The sequence below is a fragment of the Lacerta agilis genome, chromosome 10, assembly GCF_009819535.1.
Source record: "Lacerta agilis isolate rLacAgi1 chromosome 10, rLacAgi1.pri, whole genome shotgun sequence".
In the NCBI taxonomy this organism is placed as follows: Eukaryota; Metazoa; Chordata; class Lepidosauria; order Squamata; family Lacertidae; genus Lacerta; species Lacerta agilis.
Window position 1 is genome coordinate 34,562,082 of NC_046321.1, and position 27,719 is coordinate 34,589,800.

Genomic DNA, 27,719 nt, shown 5'->3' on the forward strand with positions numbered 1-27,719 from the left:
AATCTTCAGGAGATTGAAGTTTTTGTTGCTTCTTCTCGTCATGACCTATTTAAACTTCAGCTAGAAAGGGGGAAAAGCAGAATACAGATACAAGGAGCCCCCAACTTCAGTCTGAAATCGATGTTGGGTACCATTGAACTTCTGGGTAAACTTGCATAGGATTTTACAGTACAATGTCGTATGCAGCTAATATGCCTAGTGTAGAGAAAGCAGATAGAAACACTTCCCCCTTTGTTCATAAAACCAACGTTCAAAGTGCAGGCTAACAAGCAGAGTGACAGGACAGACAAGAACAATTCATTCTTCACACAACGCATAATGAATTCATGGAATTCATCTGTAAGCTGCGGTGCTGACCACTAGCTCAGACAGCTCTAAAAGACAAGAGCGTAGGTTTACAAATCACTATCAAGCATGATAGATGGGTGGAGCCTTCTGGTTCAGCATCACAACACCACTGAATACCAGATGCTAGGTCACCACTGTGAGGAAAATCTATTTCCTTACTTGTGGACTTCCCAAAGGCAGCTGACAGGCCACTGGGGGGGGGAAATAATATGCTGGAGTACACGGATTTTTGGTCTGATCCAGCAAGACCTGTATTAAGATTGATCACCCTTCTATTTAACTTCATAGGTGCCAAATTATGAATGCTACTACATGTATTAATATGTAGTAGTATTTGACTTGTGGGAATTCAATAACACATTCGGTGCTTTTAAACTTAAATGTTGTTGTGGGAATACACTAGACAAAAATTGTGGAGCACAGAAAGTACACTAGAACTAACACCAATCACAGCATTAGGTACCTATTTTTTGAATAAATGTGTACAAAATGTGATATACTGCAATGAGATTTCTCTTTGTCACATATTTCTCAATGGAGATGAAGGAAGAAGGCAAGGAATGTTTTTTAAAGCACTGTACAAGATACCTTCCGAATAACCCAAACACATTAAGGACATGTAGCCTCTGCAATTGTTTACTTTATTTAATACAATCTGAAATCTGACAGCTACAGCCTTGAAAACACAATCTTTAGATCACGCAAACTTTCTTGCATTTCAAGGAAATAAGAATAAAAAATTCTACATTGTAGAAGGAAGTTATAATTGCTGCTATCCATGATCAGGCATGGAAACCACAACTGCAAGGCTGCAGTCTAGGCTTATATAAAGTCTCATTCAAGGGAGGCCTATTATAGGCAGTAAGTGGATCTAAAACAAAAAAGGAGTTCTCTGTCACACTAACAAAAACCTTGGTATACTACCATAATATAAAAATGATCAACTGGGCCCTTGTAAAAGAGAGTGAAGGGTTTGCTTTTTCAATTTAGCTTTATTTGAAATAAAGTTCCCTTTTAATTGGATTACTCAATGTAGTAGTCCCCATACGTCGAAGGGAGATCATTGTAGCTATATACAAGTAAGCAGAGTCCATTAATTCTGGTTCAATGTGATTAGCTGTCTTACAACCTGATCCTAATCGCGTCTGCTTAGAAGTCTATTCCATGGGCAGTCCAAATGAGACTTGGCTGCAACCCAAGAACACTTATTTCCGAGCAAAAATGAGTAGGGTTGATCGGAAGGTTTTCATAAGTTATTCAGAATCAGAAAGCATCGTCAGGTCAACATTTGCGGGTAAATATAAACAAAACTCTGGTGTTATAATGTTGTAAAATATCCATTATGTTCTACAATGTCCCGATTTTCAGCCATCAACTAAAATGAACAAGTTATTAACTGAATGAGCAGGATGCAATTAATATTGTGAGAAGACAGCATCTTAGGAAGCCTCAAGCTCGTCTTAAAACCATACAGACAACCCATTCCTTTTAGAACTGCCACCCCACCAAGAACTTCTGTGCCAGTTGTTTATTTTACATCTGGAAATTTATATCCCAGTATCTAGGTTCTCCTACAGAAATTTTGAAGTTTGGAGTGCCATAAATGCCCAGTTAGGAAGTCATTTGCTGCATGGGACCCAGGTGTTTGCTCTCACCTTAGCCCTTTTGGCGAGAAGACACTTGCACCTTCTCAGCTCTCGAACTACAGTATTTTGTCAGTGGGAAATGTGAATCTCCCACAAGGTACTGTATCGATCGAGATTGCTATTTGCAATGCGGTTGCACAAGTCTCAGGGACATGCGTTAGGTAACGCCTATGACATCACTGGTGATGAATCACACAAATCCCACCCTTCGTACAGAAGTGATTTTTCAAAGACAGCCACACCACTAACAGAATGCTTGAATTAGTTTGTTGTTGTTGGTAGCAGCAGTCAAATGCGGCAGAGCCAAACAAGATATAGGTTGGTAGACCTGACTTTTAGATGCAGGACTGCCCCAATATAAAGGCGTAGGATTTTAAGAGCCAAAGGAAGGTATGGATGCGGAAGAGTGACAAACCTTTCCTCTGCTTGCATCTCAACCTCACTGCAACCCAGGCACTTTTCTCAATGAGGTTTAAGAGACCGGCCAATCAGGAGAAACAGCAGAGATTACTCTGCTGCAAAGTTTTGACTGTGGAGTCCTGAGTTCAAGCTACCTCACCCCATGTCACTTCCACACATAAAAATTATCTTGGCTATTTTCAGAATGACCTTACACAATACTTTTTTTTTTTTTGCAGCTGACTGCACAAGGCTTCTGATTTCATAAAACTGTATTCATATCTTTTTTTAAAAAGCAAGGCAGAGTAGATGATATATTTATATCCGATATTGGTATTCTTTCAAGAATTCCTTCAGTCTTGTTGGCAAGGGAAGTTCCTGGATCTCATTAGTGTATCTGTTTATAGCTACCCTACAGTAGTGCTGAAGAGATGAAGTTGAATGATAGAGAGGTTTATTCAAATACAGGTGGACTGTTCCATTGGAAGGCATTTCAGACGCAGTTCTTCTGTCCTTGCACATAAGAACGTAATATTCAATCAGGTGGACCACACTGTCAAACTGCCGGAGCCTTGACCGAACACAGATAATAGAATCCAGTCGGAATTTGCCATCTTGAAATTCTATGCGTAGGTTGGTAGGTCCGACTGACGTTTTCACTGAAATAGTAAGCAGGTACTCAGAGTGCGAGCTGTCTCTGACCAAGAAAGTCCCTTCAGACGTATCTTGTAATCTCTCCTTGGCTTCTACAACACTCAAGTTACCCCAGTACCATCCTAATAAGAGAAGGAAAACAAAGTTAGGTACTCAAGTAGATTCCACTAGAAGGACCTCCACCCCTTTCCAGTTACTGCTGAACCAAACACTTACTGGGTGGCCTTGAACAACTCACTGTCTCTCACTCTTAGTGAAAGTGTCCTGTCTCAAGGACAAGAACAATTTTCCTCTGCAGTCCTGCATGTCTCTACTTGAGAATAAGTCCCATTCAACACTGAGGGGCTTACTTGAGTCAGCAGCATGCACAGAATTGGGCTGCTCAAGTGCTATAATAAGTGACAGAAGTGCTTAAGCTCATGCTATCCTGCAATGTGTCTTATTTGATTAACTGTAACTTCAACCCCAAAAATAACTTTTAACCCCAAAGTACCCCAACAAAGTTCTGATGCCTGAAACTATATGCAGAGAGCACAACAGCAAAGCACAATACAGTATAATCTTTATAGATGCAGGCATACTTACAGCCAAAGATTCTTCTTTATCTTGGGCAAAACAAATCAGGGATGGGGAAACCATTCCTTTCAGATAATAACTTCCCACATCTTCAATCTTTTTTTTTTAAACTACAGAGAATATTTTGCTAGATTTTGTAGTAAAACAAATTCCCATGACAAGGCAGTAAAATTCTAACCACTGCCCTCTTGAAAAGCCTTTCATGGAAGAAATGTAGGACATAATAAGCTGAAAGACTTCAAGCGAATATTCTGTCCATGTGAGAGATTCTGCTCCATAACTACACTGAACAAATTAAATTGTTTTCTGCTCAAGGCACAGTTCTGTTTCCCCAGAAAGTCTCCAGCGACTCTGGATTCACAGAGAAGGCTGCCCTACAAGTTAAAAGACAGCCTTTGAGAGGCATCTTTATTCTTGAAGCAATCCTAATGCGCTACACCCCGCATAATAATCCACACGTATCCACGCCTCCCAATCCGAAACGTGAAAGTCAGGACAAAGAAGTTGTGGCACACCACTATAGAAGTTTCTTTAACGCTTAGAAAGGGAGAGTGTGGATTTTTCGTTTTCTTCTCTTTCGCAAAGCCTCGCCCTGAGATTATTATCCAAGTCTTCCAAACCTTGCTCCGCTCATTATTTTAGGTCGTGAATGATCGGAACGAAAACCGCGACGCAGCTTTCGAGGGAGCCTCCTCAATGGCAAAGTGGGGAGGAGGGGGGAAGCATTCAGGCTTGCGGGGTATTTTTGACTCGCATCTCGATCCAAAGCTCCTGCTCTTCCTCCCCCGACGCGCGGCCCCCTAAGTTGCGCGCCCCTTTTTCCGATCCTACAGAACGCGCGCAGATGTCGCGCTCGTCTACTCGGGAACCCGATCCATGTCTGCTTTTCCTCCCAGCCCTTCCCACGCTACAGCCGCAAAGTCCCCTCTTTTTATTTGGCCATTGTTCGGGGAGCGCAGCAAAAGGAGAAGCCCCCAGCCTTTTCTTCTTTGGTCACCCCGGGGCAACCCCGGAGGGACCTCCACCCCGCCAAGGCCACGATTGCTCCCAATCTGACTTACCTGCGAGCCTCAATTCCCGCATGGCGAACTCCAGGCGCTCCTCCTCGGAAGGCTCCGCCGCCACTGCCGCCGCCGCTCCGGCAGCCTCCCACTGGGGCCCAGTCCTGTCGGTGCCATCCGAGGATTCGGCCGAGCGCAGGGTCATTTGGGGGCTCGAGATTTGGGAGCGGGAGAGGAGGAGGGAGGGAGCGAGCTAGGAGCGCCGTGCCCCGGACCCGAGGCCCCGGTGGCTGCCCTAGCCCATCCGGATCCCGGCCGCCAGCAACCTGCAGCCCTGCGGGAGAGAAAAAGAACTGGCAGCCGCTTAGGAGCGCTCCTGCGGAATCCCGCTAGGCTTGCAGAGCATCCGCTGCAAGTAGACCGAGCGAAAGAGGTGCTTCCCGCTTCCCCGTTTTCCCCGCAAGGGAGGCAGCTTTCCCGCCTTCGGGCAACCACTAGAGAAGGTGGGGAAGGGCCCCTCGCCGGTTTCCACCTGGGCCAAACCCGGGACAGCGCGATCGGGCTCCCTCTGGCTGGCCTCAAGGTGGAGCGCCTTCTCCTCGCTTTCCAGGCAGCCGGGCGCGCGGGCTGCTGTCGAGGAAACACGCGGTGGGCGGCCCCGGGGGCGAGCAGAGGGCCGCGCGCACTCCGGCAAACTCTTACCTCCGCCTGCAAGCGCCGCATGGATTCCCCGCTCGGCCGCCGCGCTTCCCCCTCCCCGGATTGGCCGAAGGCGCTTGCAGGAGGTAGCCTTTGTTTTTTGAACCGGGGAGGCCAACGCAGGCGCTCGCCCGCCAGCGCGCTCAGCCTCAGCCTCGCTTTTGTTGCAAAAGGGAGAAGCGCGGTGCTAGCTGGGCGGAGACGGATCGGCCAGCAGGAGCAGCGGCTCTGTCTTTCTCACCCCCCCCCCCCGCCGCCGTCCCCCGGCAAGACTGGCTCTCTCGCGGTGAGGGCAGGCGAGCTCAGGTTATTCTTCTCTGCAAAAGGGCTGTTACTACCAGGGGCAGGAAATCTACATGTGACGCCGTGACGCCCAGCAAACAATTCCCGGCGGGCTGGAGGGATTTTCTCGCTGGCGCGCGCGCGCGCACACACACACACACACACTGCCAACCCCTCCGCTGGGTAGGGGTGACGAGGGAGGGGGGGTAGAGGCAGGCACATAAGGAAGAGGACAGAATGCACGTGGGGAACGCTTCAAACACCCCTTCCCCCCCCGACTCGCTGCATATTATTTATTTGCTCCGAAGGAATTGGGGCCGGCAGCTTTCAACGAAGGAGGGGGGGGTCCCGCATGGCTTCTCAGCTCGACGGCACCTCGCAAACTTCAAAACAAGGAGGCGCGTCGTCGGGAGCAAAGTGGGTGCTCCACTCCTCCGAGGGCGCTCGGCCGCCTCCTTGCGCCGCCTTCCTTCGCTCCCTCCCTCCCTCCCTCCCTTCCTCGAATGGTAAAAATGCAAAGGCCGCTTTCCAAGAACTTTCCAGGAACCGCGTCACGTGACAGCCCGGCTCCCGCGCCTCGGCTTTCAATGGGGCTAGTCTTGCAGCAGCAGCAGCGGCGGCCGCCGCTCCTTTCTTTCTCTCTCGCTCTCCTCACAATAGGAGTGGGAGGGAAGTGGTGCGGTTGCAAAAACAAAACATAAGCGCCTGTCGCCCTGAATAACAGCCTCGCCTGCCTGCCCGCCCCTGAAAATGTGTGTGTGTTGTTGTTTTTTTGCAATCGCTAGGAAGCAGCCATTTCTTCCGACTGACCGGTTGCCAATGGAAAAGAGTCGATGCTGCAGCTTTTGTTGTTGTCAAGAGAGATTCTGGTGTTTGTTGCATTGCGGGGGGTGTTTTGAAAGAGAGCTGAACGGAGAAACGTGCCAGTGGCCCAATGGGTTAGAGCATCTGGCTGTTAACCAGAAGGTTGGTGGTTCGAGACCACCCGGGGACGGCTGTATTGCAGAGGGTTGGACTAGATGACTTTGGGAGTCCCTTCCAACTCTGATGATTCTATGAAATATGTCGTACGAAACCGGTTGGGCTGGCTGGAGATATATATGTGACATTTCCTTCATCGCGGGGAGCTATGCCGAACCAGCGTGTCGATGGCGCGCGCATCTGTTGTGTGTGTACGTGGCAGACGCGTGTACGTACTCTGGTAAGCCACCATTGGATGCGCAGCTTAGCGCTGCGTGTACGCTGCTTTCGCCGAGTACGTGTGTGCGATTGTGACACAGTGATGGGTCGGTGCTTTCCGTTTGAAAGTGCAGTGGCCCAGAGGTACCGGTTAAGAGGCAACGAAATCGCTGTTGTTAATGGTCGAATAGGTAATGTGCATTCCTTCAGAATGTGGTAAGCTAGCCGTTTTAGATCTACTTGTTTCCTCCAGAAGGATTGGGCATTGTGTGCCAATGAGTTTGTACTGGGGAAAACCTATTACCATTTCTAATGATTTATTCCTGTACATTCACTTGTAAATAAATCCTGTTGAACACAGTGGTGCTTCATTCCAAATATACAAAGGATTTGGGTTGCAAAAATGGCTAAGGAAACAACTGATCCATTCTTCTTAGTGAACAAAATGAAATTGCCTGTAAGGGGGGGTACTGTGAATGACCAAGCATTATTCCACCACCTCACCAAGTTTAGTACTGTAAAGCCCATGGAATGAAGGCAATTTGTTTCTCTCTTGCTGGAGAATTTCCCCATGTAATTGGCATTGGGCTTGATACTGCATGGTATGCATGGACAGTGAAAACGGGTTCCTACAAACACACAGTTTCCTTTAAGGATGTGTATGAAGAAAAACCTTTTGGCACCTGCTTGTGGTGGTTTAGAACCTGTAAAAGACAAGGAACCTGTTTTACTAGTTGGTACTGAAAGCAGTGAAATATTGTTAATGAGAGTTCTACTCTAAATTACTATTGGCCACTGAATAATAATAATAATAATAATATCAATAAATAAAGCTATAGTAAGATAATGCCTTAGGCACTAAAAATAAAACAATGGTGTGCTTACAGTAAAGCTTTTTCTTTGACTTTTGTGGCAGCAGGAAAAGAACACAAAAAGTTATTGTGATAGAGATAGGTATGGAATTCATTTATGAATGTGTGGCATGCTATCCCAAGCAAGCCCCAGTCATGTTTATGTGGAATTTGGTGCCAGTGAGATTATTACTATTTATTATTTATTAAATTTTTATATAGCCCTGTATCTGTAGATCTTAGGGCAGTTCACAACATAAAAGATGAAAGATACTCTCTCCCAAGTTAAGTGTGTGTAGAATTACAGCCTTAAACTGCAGCTCTGAATGGTTGTAAATACAGGGGTTCAGATTTAGGGCCACGTCATACATTAGGCATTTTGTTTCACTGTATTTATTTTTATTTTTAATAGAAAATCCAGGGTGTTTGTCATGCTTTACATCTTTCCCTCCTCAGGCTGGCAGGAGGGTGAAGCCCATATAATGCTAACCTTGAATTACATTTGACTTTTATTTTACTCAGAAAGCATAAACCCTACCCTCTCTGAGCAATTTGAATTGAACAATTACAAATAAAGAAGCCCTATGGAAGGGAGTAAAATCAGCATAACAATGGAAACATTTTTATCTATCAACATAAAACCCACCCGCTGTGAGACAAATTGTTACATGGAAATACAAAGATAAAAATTTCTTCACATTTATTACTAAAGCTGATAATTGCTAAAGCTGAGAAAATAATGAAAGAAGTGGGCTCATACCTTTTAAAAATGTAGCACCCAGGCTAATTTTGGGATCTAGGACCATATAATGCCAATTCTGTGTGAGCTCCACTGATCTTGCATTCGGTTCCTATGCAAGGGGCTGGTTCTTAACTTCACAATTCAGTACTGTACTTTCCATGTTTACTTAGAAGTAAGTCCAACTGTCTTTGAGAGGTTTACTCCCTAATTATGATTGCACCCTTAAAACTCTTAGTGATCTGGGACTAGGGTACTTGAGGAAGAGTGTCTTTCTCATGTATACCTGCCTCCTTTCTAGGCTGCAGCACAGTATAATTGTCTTAGAGTGCTATTGCCTATCAGGGTTAGTGGCTGCCATAGAGAGGACTTTCTCAGGAATGGCTCTCCTGTTCTTTGAGCCAATGGCCTCAAGAAAGACCACGTACCAGATTTTAGGACTGTAGCTCCTTTAAATGGGCTTCAGAGACTTGTTCAGTTTGATAGGCATTTTATGGTTAACATACCTGATCGGTTTTCCTGGTTGTTGTATTCCATTCCCACTTACTATTTTCTTCAGATAGGTTTGTTGTTTTTAGATTGTATCCTGCTTTCATTTTTGTTCTCCTTTTTGAATTGTTATGTTGAAAAGGCAAGTTTCCTAGATAAATAAGTAAAATATTTATGTGTGCTTCAAACTACGTTGTATCTGTCTGTTGTAAGCAATTGTTATGAATAGGCAGGACTTTGATTCCCCCTACATTTACTTAAAATAATTGGGGTTTGCTTCAAGCTAAGGACACGGTTCTTGGCTTACTTTCCAGGAAGCAATTCCCATTGGAACTTGTGTCTAAGTAAACATGCTCAGGATCTGGTTTTTATGGGGTTTTTTTTTTAAAAAAAAAATGTAGGTGTTAATTCATTTCCTGAACACATCATGTAGAAAGTAATATGTAACTGGCTATTTGTCCAGTTCAAGACAGCTATGGTAGCAAAGTAGAAAAAGGAATTGTAGATTTCCATGTTTCTAATTCTAATGCTATATTAAAATTTATTGCTTTTGACTGAGTTGAGAAAAGTAATTTTCAAGCATATCTGTTTAGAGCGCTTTGTCCCATGAGTACATTATTTCTAGCACAAGCTGGTTAAAAGTACGATTTCAATGCATTGGATTCGTATTTACTACTTTGTTGTCATCAAATCTGGGTTCCAATCCTGTGCCTAGTTCCTTGTGAACCATGAACTTATTTCATGAGCTTACCTTATGAACTCTGAGCTTACCTCTGAGTAAATTGCATAGGACTAAGCATTATTATCAAATTATGTGTAGTAAACACCTTCTGAGATATATGCACATGTTAAAACTTGTTGCTACTTAAGTATACAGTTATGAGACGGATATACCTTATAGTTAAGCTATAATTTATTGACACTGGATAACTTAATAATTCTACAGTAGTTTAGAAACATTAGTTTCCCTTCTGGAGGACAACAACTCTGTAAATATTCCTAAAGCACTGCCTACATTTTTTGTTTGTCTTGTACGTACTAGAATTAATGTCAGCAGAACAGTTCCATGGGTGTTTTTAAAAATCCAGAGCACAGTTGGGAACAAATCTGTTGTGGAAGGCAGTTTCATTTAATATGGCCTAGTTTTAGACTTGAAAAATTTCCTTAAGCCCATCTGATTCATCCTGAAAAAATTCTGCAATGTATTCCGAGACAAATACGTCTTTATTAAGTATTTGTGGTATGTGACTTCATCCAATTTTTTGTTTGTTAATTTTTTTTAGATATAAACAGCATCTTTAGACTTTCTCTGCCGCAAAATTGCTTTCTCATGATCCTTTGTTTGAATTTTCAAGAAACCGGTTCAGCTTGCTGCTTTTGAAAAGAGAAATATGGGGTCACTAAAAAAGGATTTCCAAAAGGTTATGGGGCAAGTAGGCTAGTAATATAAAAATACAGAGGAAGTTACTCTCCCTCAGATTTAATTACAGAAAAAAGACTCATTACAGTTATTGTATTTTGGCAAGTGGATTAATTAATTACCTATTCTTTTATTATGTTCTACCTCCAAGGAACTCAGGGAGTTCCCCAAGGTTCTCACTTTTTTGGCCTACCATGCATAAGGTAGATTAGGCTGGGAGAGACTGTGACTGACCCAAGGTCAGCCAGGGAACTTCAAGACCAATTGGGGACTTGACTCTAGAACAGTACATACGGTCCAGTACCCTAACCACTGCTTAGGAAAATTACGGGATCTTGCAGTATTTAATTGAGAACAGAATCTGCTTTTTCCCCTCTGCAGCGACTGTAGTACTGAAATGCAGAGAACAGAAAGCCTTCCTCTGGAGCAATAGCAGCTGGTGGGTCCAGTTGTTGATGTTTTCATATTTTGCAGGATTGTGTGGCAGTGCTTTCAAAACTTGTGTCTTGGGCTAGTATTTTAATATGTCACAGTATTTTTCAAAACTTTTTGAGTTATCCCCCCTTCTTTTCCCCTGCTGTCCTCACTTCCAAATTGAATCTGAATACTGGAAAATTCAGGACAGAATTCGCACAGCATGTAGTTGATGGGATTCACTCTCACAAGATATAGTGATGGCCACCAACATGGATGGCTTTAAAAGAGAATTAGACAAACTCATGGAGGATAAGGGTGTCAATGACTAGTTGCCAAGAGGGCTACGTTCTACCTCCACTGTCAGAGGCAGTGTGCCTCTGAACACTAGTTTGTGGGAATCAAATAGGGAGACTGTTGCTGCACTCAGGTCCTGCTTAGGGGCTTTATGCAGGCATCTGCTTGGCCCCTTTGAGGACAAAGATGCTGGACTACATGGGCCTTTGGTCTGATCTAGCGGTATTCTTATGTAAACCTCAAATGTGGGGAAATGAAGATTATTTTTTTTTGCTGGTATGATGTAGTCTAATTTTCTGTAAGAAATTTGGTACGAAAATGAAGGAAGTGATGGCAGTGTTTCAATAAGAAATCATTTGGTATCTTAAATATGAATTTTGGCGGGGCATGACTGCCATACTGTGCATACTTACCTGGGAGTAAGCTCTGTTGAACTCAGCGATGCTAACTTCTGAATGCATTGGCTCAACCAGTAAAATACATTAAACTATATCAGAGGTTTTTCATCAGCCAGCTGAAATGTAACCTTTGTCTTTTGTTTGGAAATACAAGCGATCTTATAAATTTTTTTTGGTATAATTTAAATAGATAACTTGAAGTTGGAATCCCTACCAAAGGGTTGGGGAGTGTGCAGTCTGATTATTTGCCTGACTTCCTTGTTTGTTTCTATTTCTTTGTTGATCCTAGACCAGGGTGGATTTTATTTAATCACGATTTAAATCACTAGTCAGTAAGACTTGATTTAAATCATTTTAGAGAAAGACTCATTCTTGCTGCTGGTATAATCTTAATATTTACAACCAGATGAAGGTTTCATTTTTGGAATAATAAAATTTTAAAAATAATAGGTTTTTTTTAAAAAAAATAGATTTTTTTAAAAAAAAATATCATTGATTTTTATCCACTCTGTCCTAGACCCTTCCAGATTAGAAAACAACTTTCAGTCCTGACATTTCTCAGTGACTGCAAGGATTGCAGACTGAAAGTGACTCAAGCTCCACCTTCCATTCTATGAGTCTTGTTTTTAACCTGAGTTCTTGGCTCTAGTTTATTAACATAGATAAGATAACTGAACAAGCATTTTCTAACCTACAGAGAGACTGGTTTGATTCCCTCCCTCTCCACACCTTCTGAAAGGCGTGGCCAGTGCAGCGAGGGCCCTGGTGAGTGATTTGATGGGAGCCTGGCTGCAATCTTAACCACGCTTGCTAGGGCAGGGGTCTCCAATTTTTGGGGGCCCAGGGGCACATTTGGAAATCCAATAAACTGTAGACAGACACGGCAAAATACTCATCTTGCAGAGGGTTGCAAAAAACGGCAATGCTCAGAATCACACACATACACCGGTAAAAAGAAAACAATCCCGTAAGCCAAACATATGTACCCAAAACAAATATACACAGACCCAAAACAAAATAGGTGATTTCCCAACCCCAAAGAAAAAAAACCCCTCAATCTAAATATTTGTTAGGGTCAGGAGGCCTTGGTGAGTACCAAGAGGTGTGCCTGAGGGGCCACATTAAACTCAGGCTTTCTTCTGAATAAATTTGGTTAGGATTGTACTGTCAAACTGGTAAGCGCCTTCTAGCAATGAGTTACAGACTGGATGAGAGTAAAAGTTTAAAACACATTTCCTCTTGTGCCCCAAATTGCAGTTTGCTCGTTGCAAAAATGAAGATTCGGGGAGCAGGGTTACATTCAGTAAGTTATGGGAAGGTGTAATATGTTTTCTGACAAATGGAAGACAATGTTACATAATTAACAGTGTGTTGAATTTGGACTACAGGGGACCAGAGTTGAGATCCTTGAGTGGGAGAATACAAAGCAATGCATAAATGCAGTGGTTTTTTTCTTTTTAAAAAATGTTTAGGGGTACTCTCATTTTCCTACACATATTGAAATACTGCCCCTCAATGAGGCCAAACTTAGATTCACAAAATGTTTAGGGGTATGTGTACCCCTGCGTCCCCCCAGGAAAAAGCCATTGCACAAATGCAAACCTTTTCCAACTCCTTACTGAAAAGAGAATATGCATGCTTGTACTTGAGACCCTTTTCTACTGCAGTATTGCTGAGGCTCTTCACATATTTTCTCACTTAAGCAAGAATTTTTTTTGTAACCGAAGTGGCATAGCAGAATATGACAAATAACACGACAACTTTAGTGGGTTCCCCCCCCCCGAAAAGTATGCCGATTAAATTGGTAGCATGAACACATGAATTTGCCTTATACCGAAGGCCAGACTAGATACAATATTTAAAAATACATATTTGCATTAACATGCAAATTGTAAAAAAATACAAATAGAAGGGCTGATAATTGGGATAATTGCAGGCATAGCAGTTGCAGGGTGTGAGTCTAACCCTTTCCTCCCCTGCTGTGGTCCTAACAAAAAATTACCCTGCAACGTTGCCGTTTCTGATGTGCTTGTAGTATTTTTTCCCCTGCTGTATTTTGAACTCTCTGGATACTCTTCAGTAAGCAATTCTCAATCTGTTTCCCTACCTTAAAAGAATTCTTTATTCATAACTACAAATTTACCGCACAAGTTTGTTGTGAAACAGAAAGCAACTAACTCACACTATGGCCAGCTATCACATGGATGAAAGAGGGGTTCCCAGACTATGGCTGCATTTGTTTATATCTGGAAATATTTCCAGAATTATTTCCAGCCTTGAACTGGCCATTGAAATCTTATGTTTGCCTAAAAAAATGGATATTATAGGGTGGGAAAATTGCATGTTCGTATTTTTGTATTTGCTTTAGTATATATTGGCTTAAGGTTATTATGTATATCTGATGGTTTGATGAAAACTTGTTTTTTGTGTTTTTAAAGAAATCAGCAATTCTGAGAATTCAGACAGAAAATGAGTAATTCTGAGAATTCAGGAAGTATGCTGCATGCCACTCCTTCCTCCATTTGAGCCAACACAGACTTTGAGACTCGGATCCCAACAGGTTTTACATAATGGCACCCATGCAAGTCTAGCTCTGTGTGCCAGTGTCAACTATTATGTTGGGGTGGGAGGAAGTATCCCTGCCTGCCTTCCACATGCTGCTTTCTTTGGTCTTGGAAGAAAAACTAGCACTTGGATTTCAACATAGTATTTCTCCTTCCTGCATTCAGTTCAGACTTAGCATAGGAAGACCTGTTTTCTAGCCCCGCCACAGGATGGGCTCTTTTCCAATTAGAACATCAGGAATACTTGGCTGCGTTGATTTTTCAGTCACCCTTATTTTGTACATGCCCATGCAAAGGTACAGTTAGTTTGTGGGACAGCATGTTGTTTAGCTTACGCTGAAGAAAGTTATACGTTGTTGTTGTCGTTCAGTCGTGTCCAACTCTTCGTGACCCCATGGACCAGAGCATGCCAGGCACGCCTATCCTTCACTGCCTCTCGCAGTTTGGCCAAACTCATGTTAGTAGCTTCGAGAACACTGTCCAACCATCTCATCCTCTGTCGTCCCCTTCTCCTTGTGCCCTCCATCTTTCCCAACATCAGGGTCTTTTCTAGGGAGTCTTCTCTTCTCATGAGGTGGCCAAAGTATTGGAGCCTCAACTTCAGGATCTGTCCTTCTAGTGAGCACTCAGGGCTGATTTCTTTAAGAATGGATAGGTTTGATCTTCTTGCAGTCCATGGGACTCTCAAGAGTCTCCTCCAGCACCATAATTCACAAGCATCCATTCTTCGGCAACCAGCCTTCTTTATGGTCCAGCTCTCACTTCCGTACATTACTACTGGGAAAACCATAGCGTTAACTATATGGACCTTTGTTGGCAAGGTGATGTCTCTGCTTTTTAAGATGCTGTCTAGGTTTGTCATTGCTTTTCTCCCAAGAAGCAGGCGTCTTCTAATTTCATGACTGCTGTCACCATCTGCAGCGATCATGGAACCCAAGAAAGTGAAATTCCTTGATGTAACCATGCAATGTTGCTGGAGGAATGTTGCTCTTGATTATAATGATTTTAGTATATGTGCTGCCGAAGCGAGCACTCCTGATTATAATGATGATAAAATATATTAACTAGATTTGGTTGATAACCTGAGTTGAACCTGAAGCCCAGCAGGCATCTTCTTAACTCCATTTTATACAATTCTGGTATAAAATGGAATAGGCTTTCACCATAGAGTTGCCAAGGCCTAGAGCATTGTGTCTATGGAGAACCATGGCTAATGACAATTTTCATTTTACAACAGAAGTACAGACTGGGGATGACAGTATCTTACTCAGTCTTTAAAGGTGGTGGTCCAGTTGGAGGAGTTGCTTCTCTTCCTTACAACGGTTTTGGGGTGACACCTGCTAGGCAAGAATTTGAATCCACACCTTTTTATTTTGCTCAGGGCTGGAACATGGTTGAAGAATATGAAGAAGTGGAAACCTACAAGGAATTGTTGGAGGCAGGTGAGAGAAATTACTAGTTTGGTTCCTTATTCATGGATTTATGCCATACTCTTCAAAAGGTGAAGCTTGCAATAAAGCAAAAGCATTGAAATTCTATCTTCTGTTTTAATTTATTGAGTTTATTGGCTCTAATCCAGTCTATTACCCAGGAACAATTTATATGTGCATTAAATTTTGTTACCTGCCTAATAGTGTGCTTCTGTAGTATATACCAGAACCAATTTAAAAGACTGTAGTATTTTCTCTTAATTTCTGCACCTGCTAATTATAACGTACAACAGATTTATTACACCTGCTCCACCCACTTAAAATAAACAAACAATCTAGCCTCCAGATGGGGAAACAGGAATATCAGGTTTAAGCTTGCTGATGTCTGCAAAGCATTTTAGATGCACTTAAGATAATAAAATTGTGAGGGAAACCTGTTGAGGCCTTTGTACTCCTGACTGCAATCTGGTGAATGAAGAAGGACTGCTTGTTGCTATCTAATTCATTTAACCTAACTAAAATGAGAGAGTGAAACCAACGTTTTGGTAAGGACAACTGAATTTGTAGAAAACTAAGGAACTACCATCGGTGATTGTGTCATTTTATCATATTTACTCAGAAGACCCACTGAGTCGGTGGAACTTATTCCCAAATAAGTGTGCATTGAATTTCAGCCTTTTAGCCCTGTCCCACACGGAAAGCAGGCAAAGCCAATTGAAATAGTTTGAACCCTGGGACAATGAGAATGCAAAGCGTGTACTTTACCTGTGAGGTACCCGGGATTGGTTTGTGGTCTCGTGTTCTTCAGAAAAGAAATACAATTTGTATTCACGGATGCTTTCAACGTATATACAATTAGATTACATGGCACTCACCCTCAGCATATTCCCATGTTAGTGTAACACAATGCAAGTATCCCTAAAATCTTGAAAGACCTATACCAGTGAGACTGCATTTCTGCTTTTTGTGTGTGCAATAGATTGCTGTTCATTATTAATACTGCACATTAAAACTTCAAATATAAAATCCAAACACTTAGTCTATGCACAGGGGTTACATAAGTGCTATCTTTGTGGTTAAGTAGCAAACTACTATCTAAAATATAACTTTGTTCTATCATTTGCTTATTCGTGAAAGCAACAGCGAATGCGCAAGCAGCGTTCCGAAATATATGAACAAGACAGTGAAAAGGTTCAAGATGTTATACCGCAGATATATGCAGTGGCCCCTCTCTGTGGTTTTTGTATAATGAAAAGCAGCAGAGAGAGCCTTGAATCAGAGGGTGGTATTCACTTAAGCTCTACTCAACAGTATACCCATTGAAAATAATGAACCTGCCTTAATTAAGTCAATTATTGCTATTTATTTATTTGGTGCATTTATATCCCACCTTTTTCTCCATGGGGCTCAAAATGGCTTACATAGTTATCATTCCCCTCATTTAATCCTCACAACAACCCTGTGAGGTAGGTTAGGCTGAGAGATGGTGACTGGCCCAAGGTCACCCAGTGAGCTTCATGGCTAAATGGGGAATTGAACCCTGGTCTCCCAGGTCCTAGTCTGACTCTCTAAGCACTGCACCACCACTCAAAAGATAAAGTTAGTTGAATACCACCAAGAGATTCAAGAGAGATGGTTAACTCTTTCTTCTCCAGCCATCATCTTGCTCAGTCACTCCCCAAGCTGCTTTCCCACGGCTGGAGAATACAGGCACAGCTCATTTGAGAATTATATATATAATTCTTTATATATATAAAGAAATGGGCGCGGTAAGTTGCAGTTGGTTGGGAAGAGGTTTGCACTCCTTTTGTCAGTTTTAAAAATCTTCCACTCGCCGCTTTTTGTAGTTTCTAAATGATTGGGTATTTTAAGCAAATTTACTGGTAACTGCTGCCATTGCATTTCATTTGATCCTTACAGCTTTGGGGGGAAGTGAGCAATTCTCTGTGTCAGAAAGGCTTCTTCCACCTATTTAAAAGTTAAGATCTATTTGAAGTGTAGAATGAAAACACTACTTTAGTAAGCTAAGGGAATGAAAATACTGTACACATGAAGCCTCACATTAACTGGAAATATCAGCATAACTGAGTACATGTGCAAATCATAGGGGCAGTAGGCCTTCTATCTCTGCAGTAGCCAGAGAGCAGGGGCTTTTGCAAACCGTAACGAAGTGTTTTGCTGTGTGTGCAGGGAACAATAGTCTGATGTTCCTGGGGCAGACCATAATGATCTGCCCACCTCCGCTGTAGTCAATACACTCATGGAGATGTTTGGTACTGTTAACTGAGGCATCTCAACACTCATGCACTTTACATATCCAATTAGTGCAGAGCTTGGAGCCCTCTTCTGTTCATAATTGAAATAAGAAAAGCCACAAAATCTGTCTTTCTGCTGTGGGCAGGTATATTTCCTGCTGTCAGTACATAGACATACTGCTGGATTGAAATATTCAAGGCTGGTTTTGTACCAGTACCAGTTAGAAACACTTTCACCAACTCTCAGGGTTCCCATTTTTCATAAGCAAGCACTCTCAACTCAGTGAATAATGCTCTTTCTAGATGGAAAAGGCACATAAATACCACAAGCTCACCCCAAGGTAGCTTAATATAAATGTACATTGCTGGTGCTCTATAGCAAATAACAATGGCAAGACCAGTTTTGATTTATTTCCATTTGCATGGCTGTAAGGGACTACTTTGTGGTGGCTTATTAGCATAGCGGTGTCTTTCAGCTTCTTTTAGTTTCCTTTACTGAAGCTCCTTAAGTTTCTAGCTGCCCATTTTGTATTTGTAGCCATATACGGCTTCTCAGGATTTGTGAGTATTGTACACAAGTGGCAAATGATACTCTGTCGCTGCAGAATCTGGTGTCAGTTTGATGCACTCTGGGAAAGAGAGGCCTAGCTCATTGACAGCACAATCCTATGTGTCTACTCAGGAGCAAATCTGATGTAATACAATTGGGCTTATTGTCAAGTTAACATGTATAGCATTACAAGTATGTTCTTGGCCACTTCAAAGTTATTTTAAAGCAGCTTGTAAATGTCTGTGGATTCATCTTGCTTGTTAAATTGAACTTCTGTAAACAATAAGAGTATTAACATGTGCCCTATTTTTATCTTTACACCACCTCCTGCCACTCTTGACTTGCAAATGAAGAGAGGGGAGATGTTCAGTTCTTCCCCTTCCTTTCAGAGAACCAAGACAAACACATAGCAGGTGCACTTAGGTACCCTTGTGCCAAATTATTCAGAAGTGTAAAACGATCCAGTATTAATAGTTCCTTACAAACTGTTTAACTTTCCTGATGTATCCCACTCACGTTTCAAATTTCCCTCAAATTGTTGATAATGTCTTCAAGTCTTCATTTTACTTCTCTCTCTGTCCCCCCCTTTGATTCTAGTACAATGGTACTTCGGTTCTTGAACAGCTTAGTTCACGAACAACTTGGAACCTGAACGCTGCAAAACCAGAAATAGGTGCTCCAGTTATCAAACTTTTTTCGGAAGCCGAACATGTCCTGATTTGGCCTATGCTGCCGAGGGAAGAAGGCGCTGGCCATGGGAGGCCTAGCAGGCTGCACCGCGACCCCAAACCCCGACGAGGAACACTTACCTAACCAACAGTGAAGTCCAGCGATGAACTCCAGGTAAGAAAACAGAGCATCAGCCCTTTACCAGCCCTTACCCCACTCCCAGCTGGTAGCAAGGTGGGTGGCACCTTGCCAGGTAAACCTACCCACTCAATGGGAGGGGGTGAGTGGAAAATTTTGGGATTCTGCCTTGTTCCTTTGTTTTTGGGAGCCTGTCTTTTGTCTTTGCTTTGCTCCTTCATTTTGGGGGCTTTTGGGGGACTCTGCCTAGTGCCTTCGCTTTGGGGACTGTGGAACCCAGTTCAGCTACTGATTGATTGTGTGTCTGCGGAAATGGAAAAAAAGCCCCCCATCCAAACAATGACTATCATCAGAAAAAAAAAATTATTTTTATTTTTATCATCTACAATATTGTATTATGTATTTTATAGTACAGTATATTGATTATTGCCTTCATTTTATGGATCAATGGTCTCATCAGAAGGTAAATTTCATGTAAAATTGCTGTTTTAGGGGTTGTTTTTAAAAGTCTGGAACGGATTAATCCATTTTGCATGACTTTCTATGGGAAAGTGCTCCTTGGTTGTGGAACACTTTGGTTTTGGAACGGACTTCCAGAATGGATTAAGTTTGAGAACCAAGGTACCACTGTATGTAATTAAATTATAGGTAAGTAAAGCCGAGGTCTTGTCTAGCAGTGCCCTCTGCTGGTTGAGATTGCAATGTGTAATGGTAACATCTATAATCAGGAGTGATTACAGAATAGATTCATTTGTAAAACCAAAAAGAAAATGCCACTATCATGACGTTGATCTGTTCCCATTTTAATATTCCTTTCCTTTCCAAACACTTAACTGAAATAACGTATTATGTCTGGGTAACTTGATATTTTTTTTCTTCCAAAAGTGTACAAAACCATTTCCTCTGGTTTAATGTTGCTATTTTAGTAGCTGCTTTCTGTATGTTTTCTCTTTTTATATATTTTTCTTACTGTGATCGATTAACCTTACTATTGATGGCATGGAACCATATATCTTTCCTTTACTTTTGAGATCTGAGTCACCCATGCCACTTGAATTGAAGTGATGAGGTACAGTTTAGTCTCAGTCTACCTTTCACATACTTGGGAAACTCAAGTTTTGCATGCATTTGTAAACTTGGTTTTCTGCTCCCAAGATTAATACTTTCCGAGGACATGCCTTTAACCCACCCAAAGTCGGAGCATGGAGCAAATGTTGCTTCAATTCTTCTTCCCATCTCCATAGGCACCTGTGCAGCAGATGACATGCTGGTCTTAATCAGTGAGAGCTGACTCTTCCGACAGTGCAGATTGATGGTTTCAGTCCCCGTCCCCCCCGTACTTGTAATGTTTCCAGCTGTCCTAGACACATCCCACCCAAATGGATTGAGATACTTTTCTAGATCATGTCTTCAACACCTTTCTGCGAAGAGGCTCTCTGGGACATAATCTGTACCATCAGAGGAGCAGGTATGAGCCCACCATCCATTTGGAGTTGCTGTTGCCCTACTTTGAAGAAGGTGGCTACAAGAGTGAGCAGAAATGGTACAAGAGCACCTGAGAGCTCCATTGAATTTCCCCAACATTAAGCCAAGTTGATACTTTGGGGAAACTTAAGTCTTGCAAGATGTTCCAAGCCAAATCATTCGTGTTCTTATGCAACGTTCCAATTATGCAGGAAATCTGGGCATTCTGTGCCTACAACATATGAACAAAAATCTTGCAAAACATGATAATTACTTTCCCATTACAGTATTAGTCAAGACTGGGACGCAGGTGGCGCTGTGGTGTAAACCACTGAGCCTTGGGCTTGTTGATCGGAAGGTCGGCGGTTCGAATCCCTGCAACGGGGTGAGCTCCCGTTGTTCAGTCCCAGCTCCTGCTAACCTAGCAGTTCAAAAGCACGTCAAAGTGCAAGTATATAAATAGGTACGGCTCCAGCGGGAAGGTAAATTGCGTTTCCATGCGCTGCTCTGGTTTTGCCAGAAGCGGCTTAGTCATGCTGGCCACATGACCTGGAAAAAATGTCTGCGGGCAAACGTCGGCTCCCTCGGCCTGTAAAGTGAGATGAGCGCCACAACCCCAGTCGTTCGCGACTGGACTTAACTGTCAGAGGTCCTTTATCTTTACCTTTTTATTAGTCAAGTACTGCTGAGATTAGATAACTAAGAATTGATACCCAAAATTGCTTTCTCCCCTCAATCCCTTTTTCATTTTGTATTATGTCTATTACACAGTGAGCAAGAACAATCTTCTGCTTTACTCTCTACACCACTTAGTAAATGATAGTTTTTTGACTAATAAATTTTTAAATCAGTAAACAAAGAGCTGAAGTTCCACACCGGTTTTTTATAACTACAGTCATACCTCATGTTATGGCCGCTGCAGGTTACGTTCGGCGCAGGTTACAAATGCGCTGAACCTGGCAGTACCGGAATGGGTTACTTCCGGGTTCAGCGGTTCGCGCATGCGCAGAAGCATCAAATGACGTCATGTGCAGTAGTGCCAAATCGCATCGCGCACATGCGCAGACACGGCGCTTGCGAACGGGGTTCCAGAACGGATCCCGTTCACATCCAGAGGTACCACTGTAGTTATTTTTGTAAGCCAAGCTAGGAGCCCAAAGACTTAAGATATAAAAATGTTTCAAGGGTTGTATATTATTGCTGTGAGTGAAGTTCTGCTCGCAAAACAGGACCTCGGTTTCCTACCCAGACCCCCCCCCAAAAAATCTGCTCCTTCAGAGCTGATTTGTGTGCATGTGGGGGGCTGGAAGAGAGGAAATTCTGTTGTGTGAACAGAGTTGCAGCATTGGATGTAGGCCAAATTCTTCAATCCACATTGTTTATCTGGGAAAACTGCTAATCAATAACATTCAGTAAATTATTTCTGGAACACAGCTTTACTAGAGCTGGTTAATTCCAGTAGTAGGCATAGCATGAACATTCCACACAGGCATTACTTGCCATCGTGACTGGTGGTGGAGGCTTAATGTTTCTTCATGTAAGTCTTTGTGGTCATCACGTTTCACTTATTTAGTGTCAGTCTCCTAGAAGTCTGAGGCATCCAGTTCTGTTGGCTATGCATTTCCTTCTTGATCTCTGGGCTCCTCTGCTCATCACAAGTCTCATCACAAAGTTGCCTTGGATTTCAACCCCCTGTTTAACACTCATTTCAGCTGCAGCAACGGCCTTGTTTTCAAAGGTCTGCCCTAGTAGGAACAGTGAGCTGTTAGTTCAGTCCTTGCGCTCTGAAATTATGCACAGCAAACCAGCACACAGGAACGGGCAAAGGCACAAAGCAAGTTTGAGTTAGAAAAGTACTTTAATGACAGCCTAACATATATATAAAGCAATCTCATCCACTTAAGTAGTCGCTTGCCCTGACAGCAATGACAAGGTGACAAACATGGTGTTCATCTGTCTTTAGGGGTATTGGTTTTCTTGCGTCTAGTGTGGTACCTTGAAGAAGAAGAAGAAAGAGAAGAAACACATTAAAATGTATTTTGTCATACACCCAGTCATTTAAACACTCTGTTTTAAGAGACTAGTTATTGTCATGCTGACATTGTGTTTTGACATTACAGTTATTATACCTTGTATATCTGTCTGCCCATTACAAAAGATAAAAATAAAAATGAAGTCTTCTGTAGTGCAAGAACACCCTGTACTGTTTTGGTTCATGGACAAATCCAACTTCCAGCAGCACACAAAGGATGAAAATTCCCCAGGAGTCCTATGTCCAATCCTATACTCAGCACAGCATCAGATTGTCTCTCTCTTGCTAGCTGTGCTAGAAAAGAGCTTAATCAAGACTTCTGCTTCTATGCTAAGCTACATCCACAGTGGCTAAACTGCAGAACCATATGGCCAGAAACAATTCTAGGGGCTGTGTGTAGCATAGGAAATCTGTTTTCCACCTAGTCGGACCCCTGGTCCATCCAGCTCAGTAACATCCACAATGACTGGCAGCAGCTCTTTAAGGTTTTGGTTGAGTCTATTTGGTGCCCTCAAATTAAGGACTACCATTCAAGGCCCCATTACCCCGAGACCCTGACTTTTCCACAACTATTAGGGCCTTTGTTAAGATAAGGTTCCAGCAAATGTCCTTGATAGAGGGGAGATACTTTGGAATACCCCATATGGAATGGAAACACATTTATGGATGTAATCAGGTCAAGAATATAATGCACTATCTATTGATTTGCTCCTTATATACAATGACCAGAGGAGATGTTTTATTGTCTATTCTTAACCAGTTCTCAGGCTGATCCCCCCCAGGAAGTGACAGTTGAACTCTTAGCTGATAAATATCTACAAATTACTCATCTGGTAACCAAACTTGCTCTGGCAGCTAAGGCTCTGCTCTAGCTATGTTAATGCTTGTAATCTTATATTTTATGTTGTAAACTTTTATAGGTATGTTATCTTAGAGGAAAGCCTTGTTTTCACTCTCTACTGTTCATTGTGATACTTCGTAATGGGTACTAACTTTTATATATCTTTGAATAAGTATAAATAAATGTATATTAAAAAATACAAAATAAAGGAATTCCTGCTTTTTTAAAAAAAAGAAGAAGAAGAAGTTTGTTTTCTTGTTTGTAGGGCTGTAGATGACTGCCAAACATAAAACTGGATCAGTATTCATGCCTTGAATTCATGCCATGAATTACATTGTTTGCTTATACAAAAAATAAAATAAAAATCTTACTGGTAGGACCAGGTGAGTTAGATTATTATCAATAATTCTCAACATAACAAACCACTCCAGAAGTTCAAGCACCACGTTTCCTAGCCCACTTAGGTTTTGGATACGCACAAGTCTCCTAAAATGTATCTGGATATATATTTCTCTCTAAGGTACTTTATTATCAGTATAGCCATTTAGTCAGGAGCTAAAATCAGAGCAGATGAAAATCCTGGTATCCTACCCAAAATAGCTTTGCTGCAGCTGTTCTGGAGGGTTGAGGGAACCTCTGAAAACATGGAAGAATGAACTGGAGGTCTGCTGCAGGAGGAGGGAATCGACAAAAGTTGCCTCCCTCCCCTCTGCCAGCAGGAAAACCCTTCTGTGGATGAAGGGGCCTTTCCGTCTGTAGAAGGCAAAGTCTGGATCCAACCCAATCCGGGTTCTGCATTACTTGTCACCCTCCCACACAATTAACAACCTCGGAAATACTTACTGTCCCACAGGGTACCAGCGGTGCTTTGTTGTGTAAAACATTTTACTAAGTTCCTCAATCATAGGACCTTGCTGGTTCTTGAAGTCCTTCACATCCAATCTAGATTTCAGCATTTGATCGTGTGTTTCTTCTCTATAATCCAGTGGATCTAGTTGTGGAATGGGCTGTCAAAAGAAAACTGCCCCAATTAACAAACTGGAAAAATACACACACACCCCCAAGAAAAGCCATAAACGCATATATTTATTGCCAGTACAGTTATGAAAAGTGCAGGTGTTGCTAGTTTAGGCTGAATGTAATTTGCCATTTTGATGTCTACATCATTTGAAACTCCACCCCACCACCCCACAAAGATTACAGCATGCTGGATCCTGGCCATTACGCTGTAAAACAAAAGCTAATACTCTTCACTCCAAAGAAATTTATCGGTCCTATTTTTCTCCAGCTCTTTTGTCTGCCACTGTTCTGAAACCTATATGGGAATAACCTCCACCTCTTTTGATCCAAGCAACTTCTGCTGGAACTAAACTACTTGGAAGAGCTCATTCTCACTACTACTTGTACATTTCTGGCTTCTAATTATCCATCAAATGTGGACTGCAGCCTTTTCTGTTGGCTCGGGGGGAACAGCTCCTGAAATAATGCTCTGCTTAATGGAACAGAATTTAAAGATGAACATAATCTAGATATCTGGCTTACTTTGGGAAATAACAGCAAGGTGAAATGATGCATGCAAGCTTGAAAAGGGCTGAAGACTAGGGTGTTCCGCTGAACTTGTATATATTGCCACAGATCTGAACTTCTTGGTGATCAAACTGAAAATTTAAGCTATGTTAAGTGTGCCAAGCTTAAGTTTTGAGCACAAGCCTATTCTTAAATAACATCCATGGTAAAGGATAACCACCAAGAAGAAAACTGGAAGGGTACCCAAAGATGAGCTATGTTCTCCTGATAAAATCAGGAAGATAAAATTTTGCAGATTCACATACTCTTGTGTGCTCGTATGGAATGTCCACTGAAGGGTGATAGCAAACAATAGTTTTTCCATCTGATGTCACAGCAAGCTCCACTTTGCTAAAAAAAGGAAAGAGAAAATAATAATACCCTTTTCAAGGGATGGATGACATTGGACAAGGCTTTCCCCTTCTTGTTTTAACGAAAATGTTTGCGTAATTAAATGAAATAATAATTTAAAAAATCCAGAATAGAGGATAGACCTCAAGAAAAGATTTAAATTGATCTAAATTTATTTATATGATTTAAAGTTGTTCTAATAGACCAAAAATGCTGTTTAGCTGTCCAATAAGGCAGAGCACTTGTTTTCCTGTAGTCCTTTGAAGTATGTAACCTTTGGCATGCACGTTGGCATCAGTCTTTCCACAGTGAGCAAGCACTGTTTAGGTTTCCTCCCCAGTTCTTTGCAACTAGAATATGCACTGACGGTACGTGTTGTCCAAACAATCCTAATTTCTGACTTCAGTATCAGTTTTTCCTCTCACAGCAGCATTTTTATGGAGCTGCTGACCACACTCATAAACATCCAAATTAGTGAGCTTATCAGACAAAGGGCATAGAGATCTTCATTTATATTCAAAAAAATCTGTGGGCAAGGTAGAACAATACTAAATACCCAAACTAGGGCTGTTGAAGCCAGGTTCCTTGACACCAAGCCCAACTAAGATGATGTCCTAATGAGATGTTCAGCCTGATGCAAGAGAAAAGTGATTGCTATGAAAGCAGTGCATAGGAACAGTGCACAGGAAGCTGCCTTATACCAATCAGTCCATCTGCCAATCTACCTTAGTCTTCTAGAATCTGGCCAGCAGCATCTCTCCAGAGTCTAATACATTTTCAGCAAGTCTTCATAGCTCTACAAAAGCCCAACTCCACTAAAATATGGTGTTTTATTTTAATGAGAAATGAAAACAGAGATTCTAAAATTCATAATTATTGCAGCAGTAAGAGTGGACTGGCAATTTTGCTACTTCTAATATAGCAACTGACATCCTGGTGTCTTTTCACACACTTGTGAAATGATCTTCTGAGTTAAATCTGAACGGCTTCATACATACCAGTTATAGTCATCGGGAAGAGCTGAATATGTAGATTTGGGACAAGCACAAGATACAGATGCATCTGAAAATATAAGAGCCAAGTAAAACACCGGAGACAGATAACAGCACAATGCGGGTTTCCTTTGAACACTGCTGAGCATTATGTGGTCATTGTGACAACTCAGTACTAAACTAGGAATTAGAACATAAATCAAAGTTATCTCACTTTTCAAAGCCGCTCCCCAAGCGATGTCCCTCACTGGCACTGCACAATATTTACTGGTGTCAGACTGCTTTGAAAAAAAGCAGTATGACACCACATAACCGTATACAGTGGTACCTCTGGTTAAGTACTTAATTATTTCTGGGTTAGCGGAGTATGTAACCTGAAGCGTATGTAACCCAAGGTACCACTGTAGATAGATAGATAGATAGAGGCATATGGTATAACAGAAGAGCTACACAGCTCTGTACTACCCTTCTTGACTGATAGCCAAGTATTCTTCCCTCCCCCTGCCCCTCCTGCAAACAGTCCAATGCAAGGGAGACCCTTCCCCAGCCTCAGGTGCCACGTGGCAGAGTTGCCACTCAATACTGTACGTTGCGGATAAGAAAAGAAAGTCCTGTGCTCCTTTGCCACTTCCCCTGCCTCTCTTCTCCAACTGGTGTAACTTTAGAAGCAGCCTCTGCTAAAAAAAAGGGCAGGGGTGAGAGGAGAAAAGATGGAACCCACCCAAATTAGGTAAGGCTGGGCAAACACACACACACCCTTTGGGAAGCTGGGTGCGTACGCCATTCTGCAGCAGCACACGTTCCAAACTCTATGACAGTATTCCCTAACCTGGCGCCCTCCTGATGCTGCTGAAGTTGCAGTCCACCACCAGCTACAGGGCAACAGGTTGGTGAAGGAAGCTCTATGCCAAATACAGGAGAGATGGGCGTGAATAAAGGGGAGGACTCTACTTTTCCATCGCTCAGCATGTATAGCTACTATGCCATTGCACGTATTCCCGGTTATTGCTCCTCTCCTCCAACAGAGCGATTGGGCATATAGTCTTACTTGCATGTCTGTCAGCCAACAGCGCATTTCTCCAGGCTCCCTGGACATAGACTCAGGCAACAAGGCTTGAATGGGAAAAGAAAGAAGCTTCTCTTCTTGTACTACTAGAGTGCTGCTGGACTGCCTTTGCTGCAGCACAGCTGGCTCAGTCATGCTCCTCTTGACACTTTCCCCACCTAGAGCCACAAGCTCCTTAGCTCCATGGTGATGGCAGCAGCAGCAGCAGCCACCTTCTGTGTGTGCAAAGCAAGATCCCACTCCATTAGAGTTAAAAGAGAATCCATGCACACTTACTAGGAGACAGAACTTGCTTGGTGAAAGCTGCCAAACGCGTCCATGCAGACCTCGACAACACAGCCCTTCGTGATGCCATGGCCATGTCACGTCACGGTGAAAGAAAATCTGCGCAGTTCAGCCCGTCACTGTT

General features: G+C 42.4%; 2 protein-coding genes, 1 long non-coding RNA gene and 1 other non-coding gene across 4 annotated transcripts; 2 read left to right on the forward strand and 2 right to left on the reverse strand.

The window, feature by feature from the left end:
* Positions 1-2,694: 2,694 nt before the first annotated feature.
* SOCS2 (suppressor of cytokine signaling 2) lies at positions 2,695-4,877 on the reverse strand. The gene is made up of 2 exons (XM_033162398.1): positions 4,685-4,877; positions 2,695-3,169 (listed from the first exon to the last, which is right to left on the reverse strand). Exons 1-2 carry the CDS (start codon positions 4,827-4,829, stop codon positions 2,712-2,714), a joined length of 603 nt encoding a protein of 200 aa, XP_033018289.1. The 5' UTR covers positions 4,830-4,877; the 3' UTR covers positions 2,695-2,711.
* Positions 4,878-6,378: 1,501 nt separating this feature from the next.
* LOC117054421 lies at positions 6,379-15,398 on the forward strand. Its single transcript, XR_004427491.1, has 2 exons — positions 6,379-6,806; positions 15,338-15,398. It is a non-coding gene; the product is annotated as an uncharacterized LOC117054421 (long non-coding RNA).
* Positions 6,526-6,599, forward strand: TRNAN-GUU. Its single transcript has one exon. It is a non-coding gene; the product is annotated as a tRNA-Asn (tRNA).
* A 6,908-nt stretch (positions 15,399-22,306) lies between the features above and the next one.
* Positions 22,307-27,719, reverse strand: MRPL42 (mitochondrial ribosomal protein L42). The gene is made up of 5 exons (XM_033162854.1): positions 27,587-27,719; positions 26,251-26,314; positions 25,168-25,252; positions 24,179-24,342; positions 22,307-22,457 (listed from the first exon to the last, which is right to left on the reverse strand). Exons 1-5 carry the CDS (start codon positions 27,669-27,671, stop codon positions 22,412-22,414), a joined length of 444 nt encoding a protein of 147 aa, XP_033018745.1. The 5' UTR covers positions 27,672-27,719; the 3' UTR covers positions 22,307-22,411.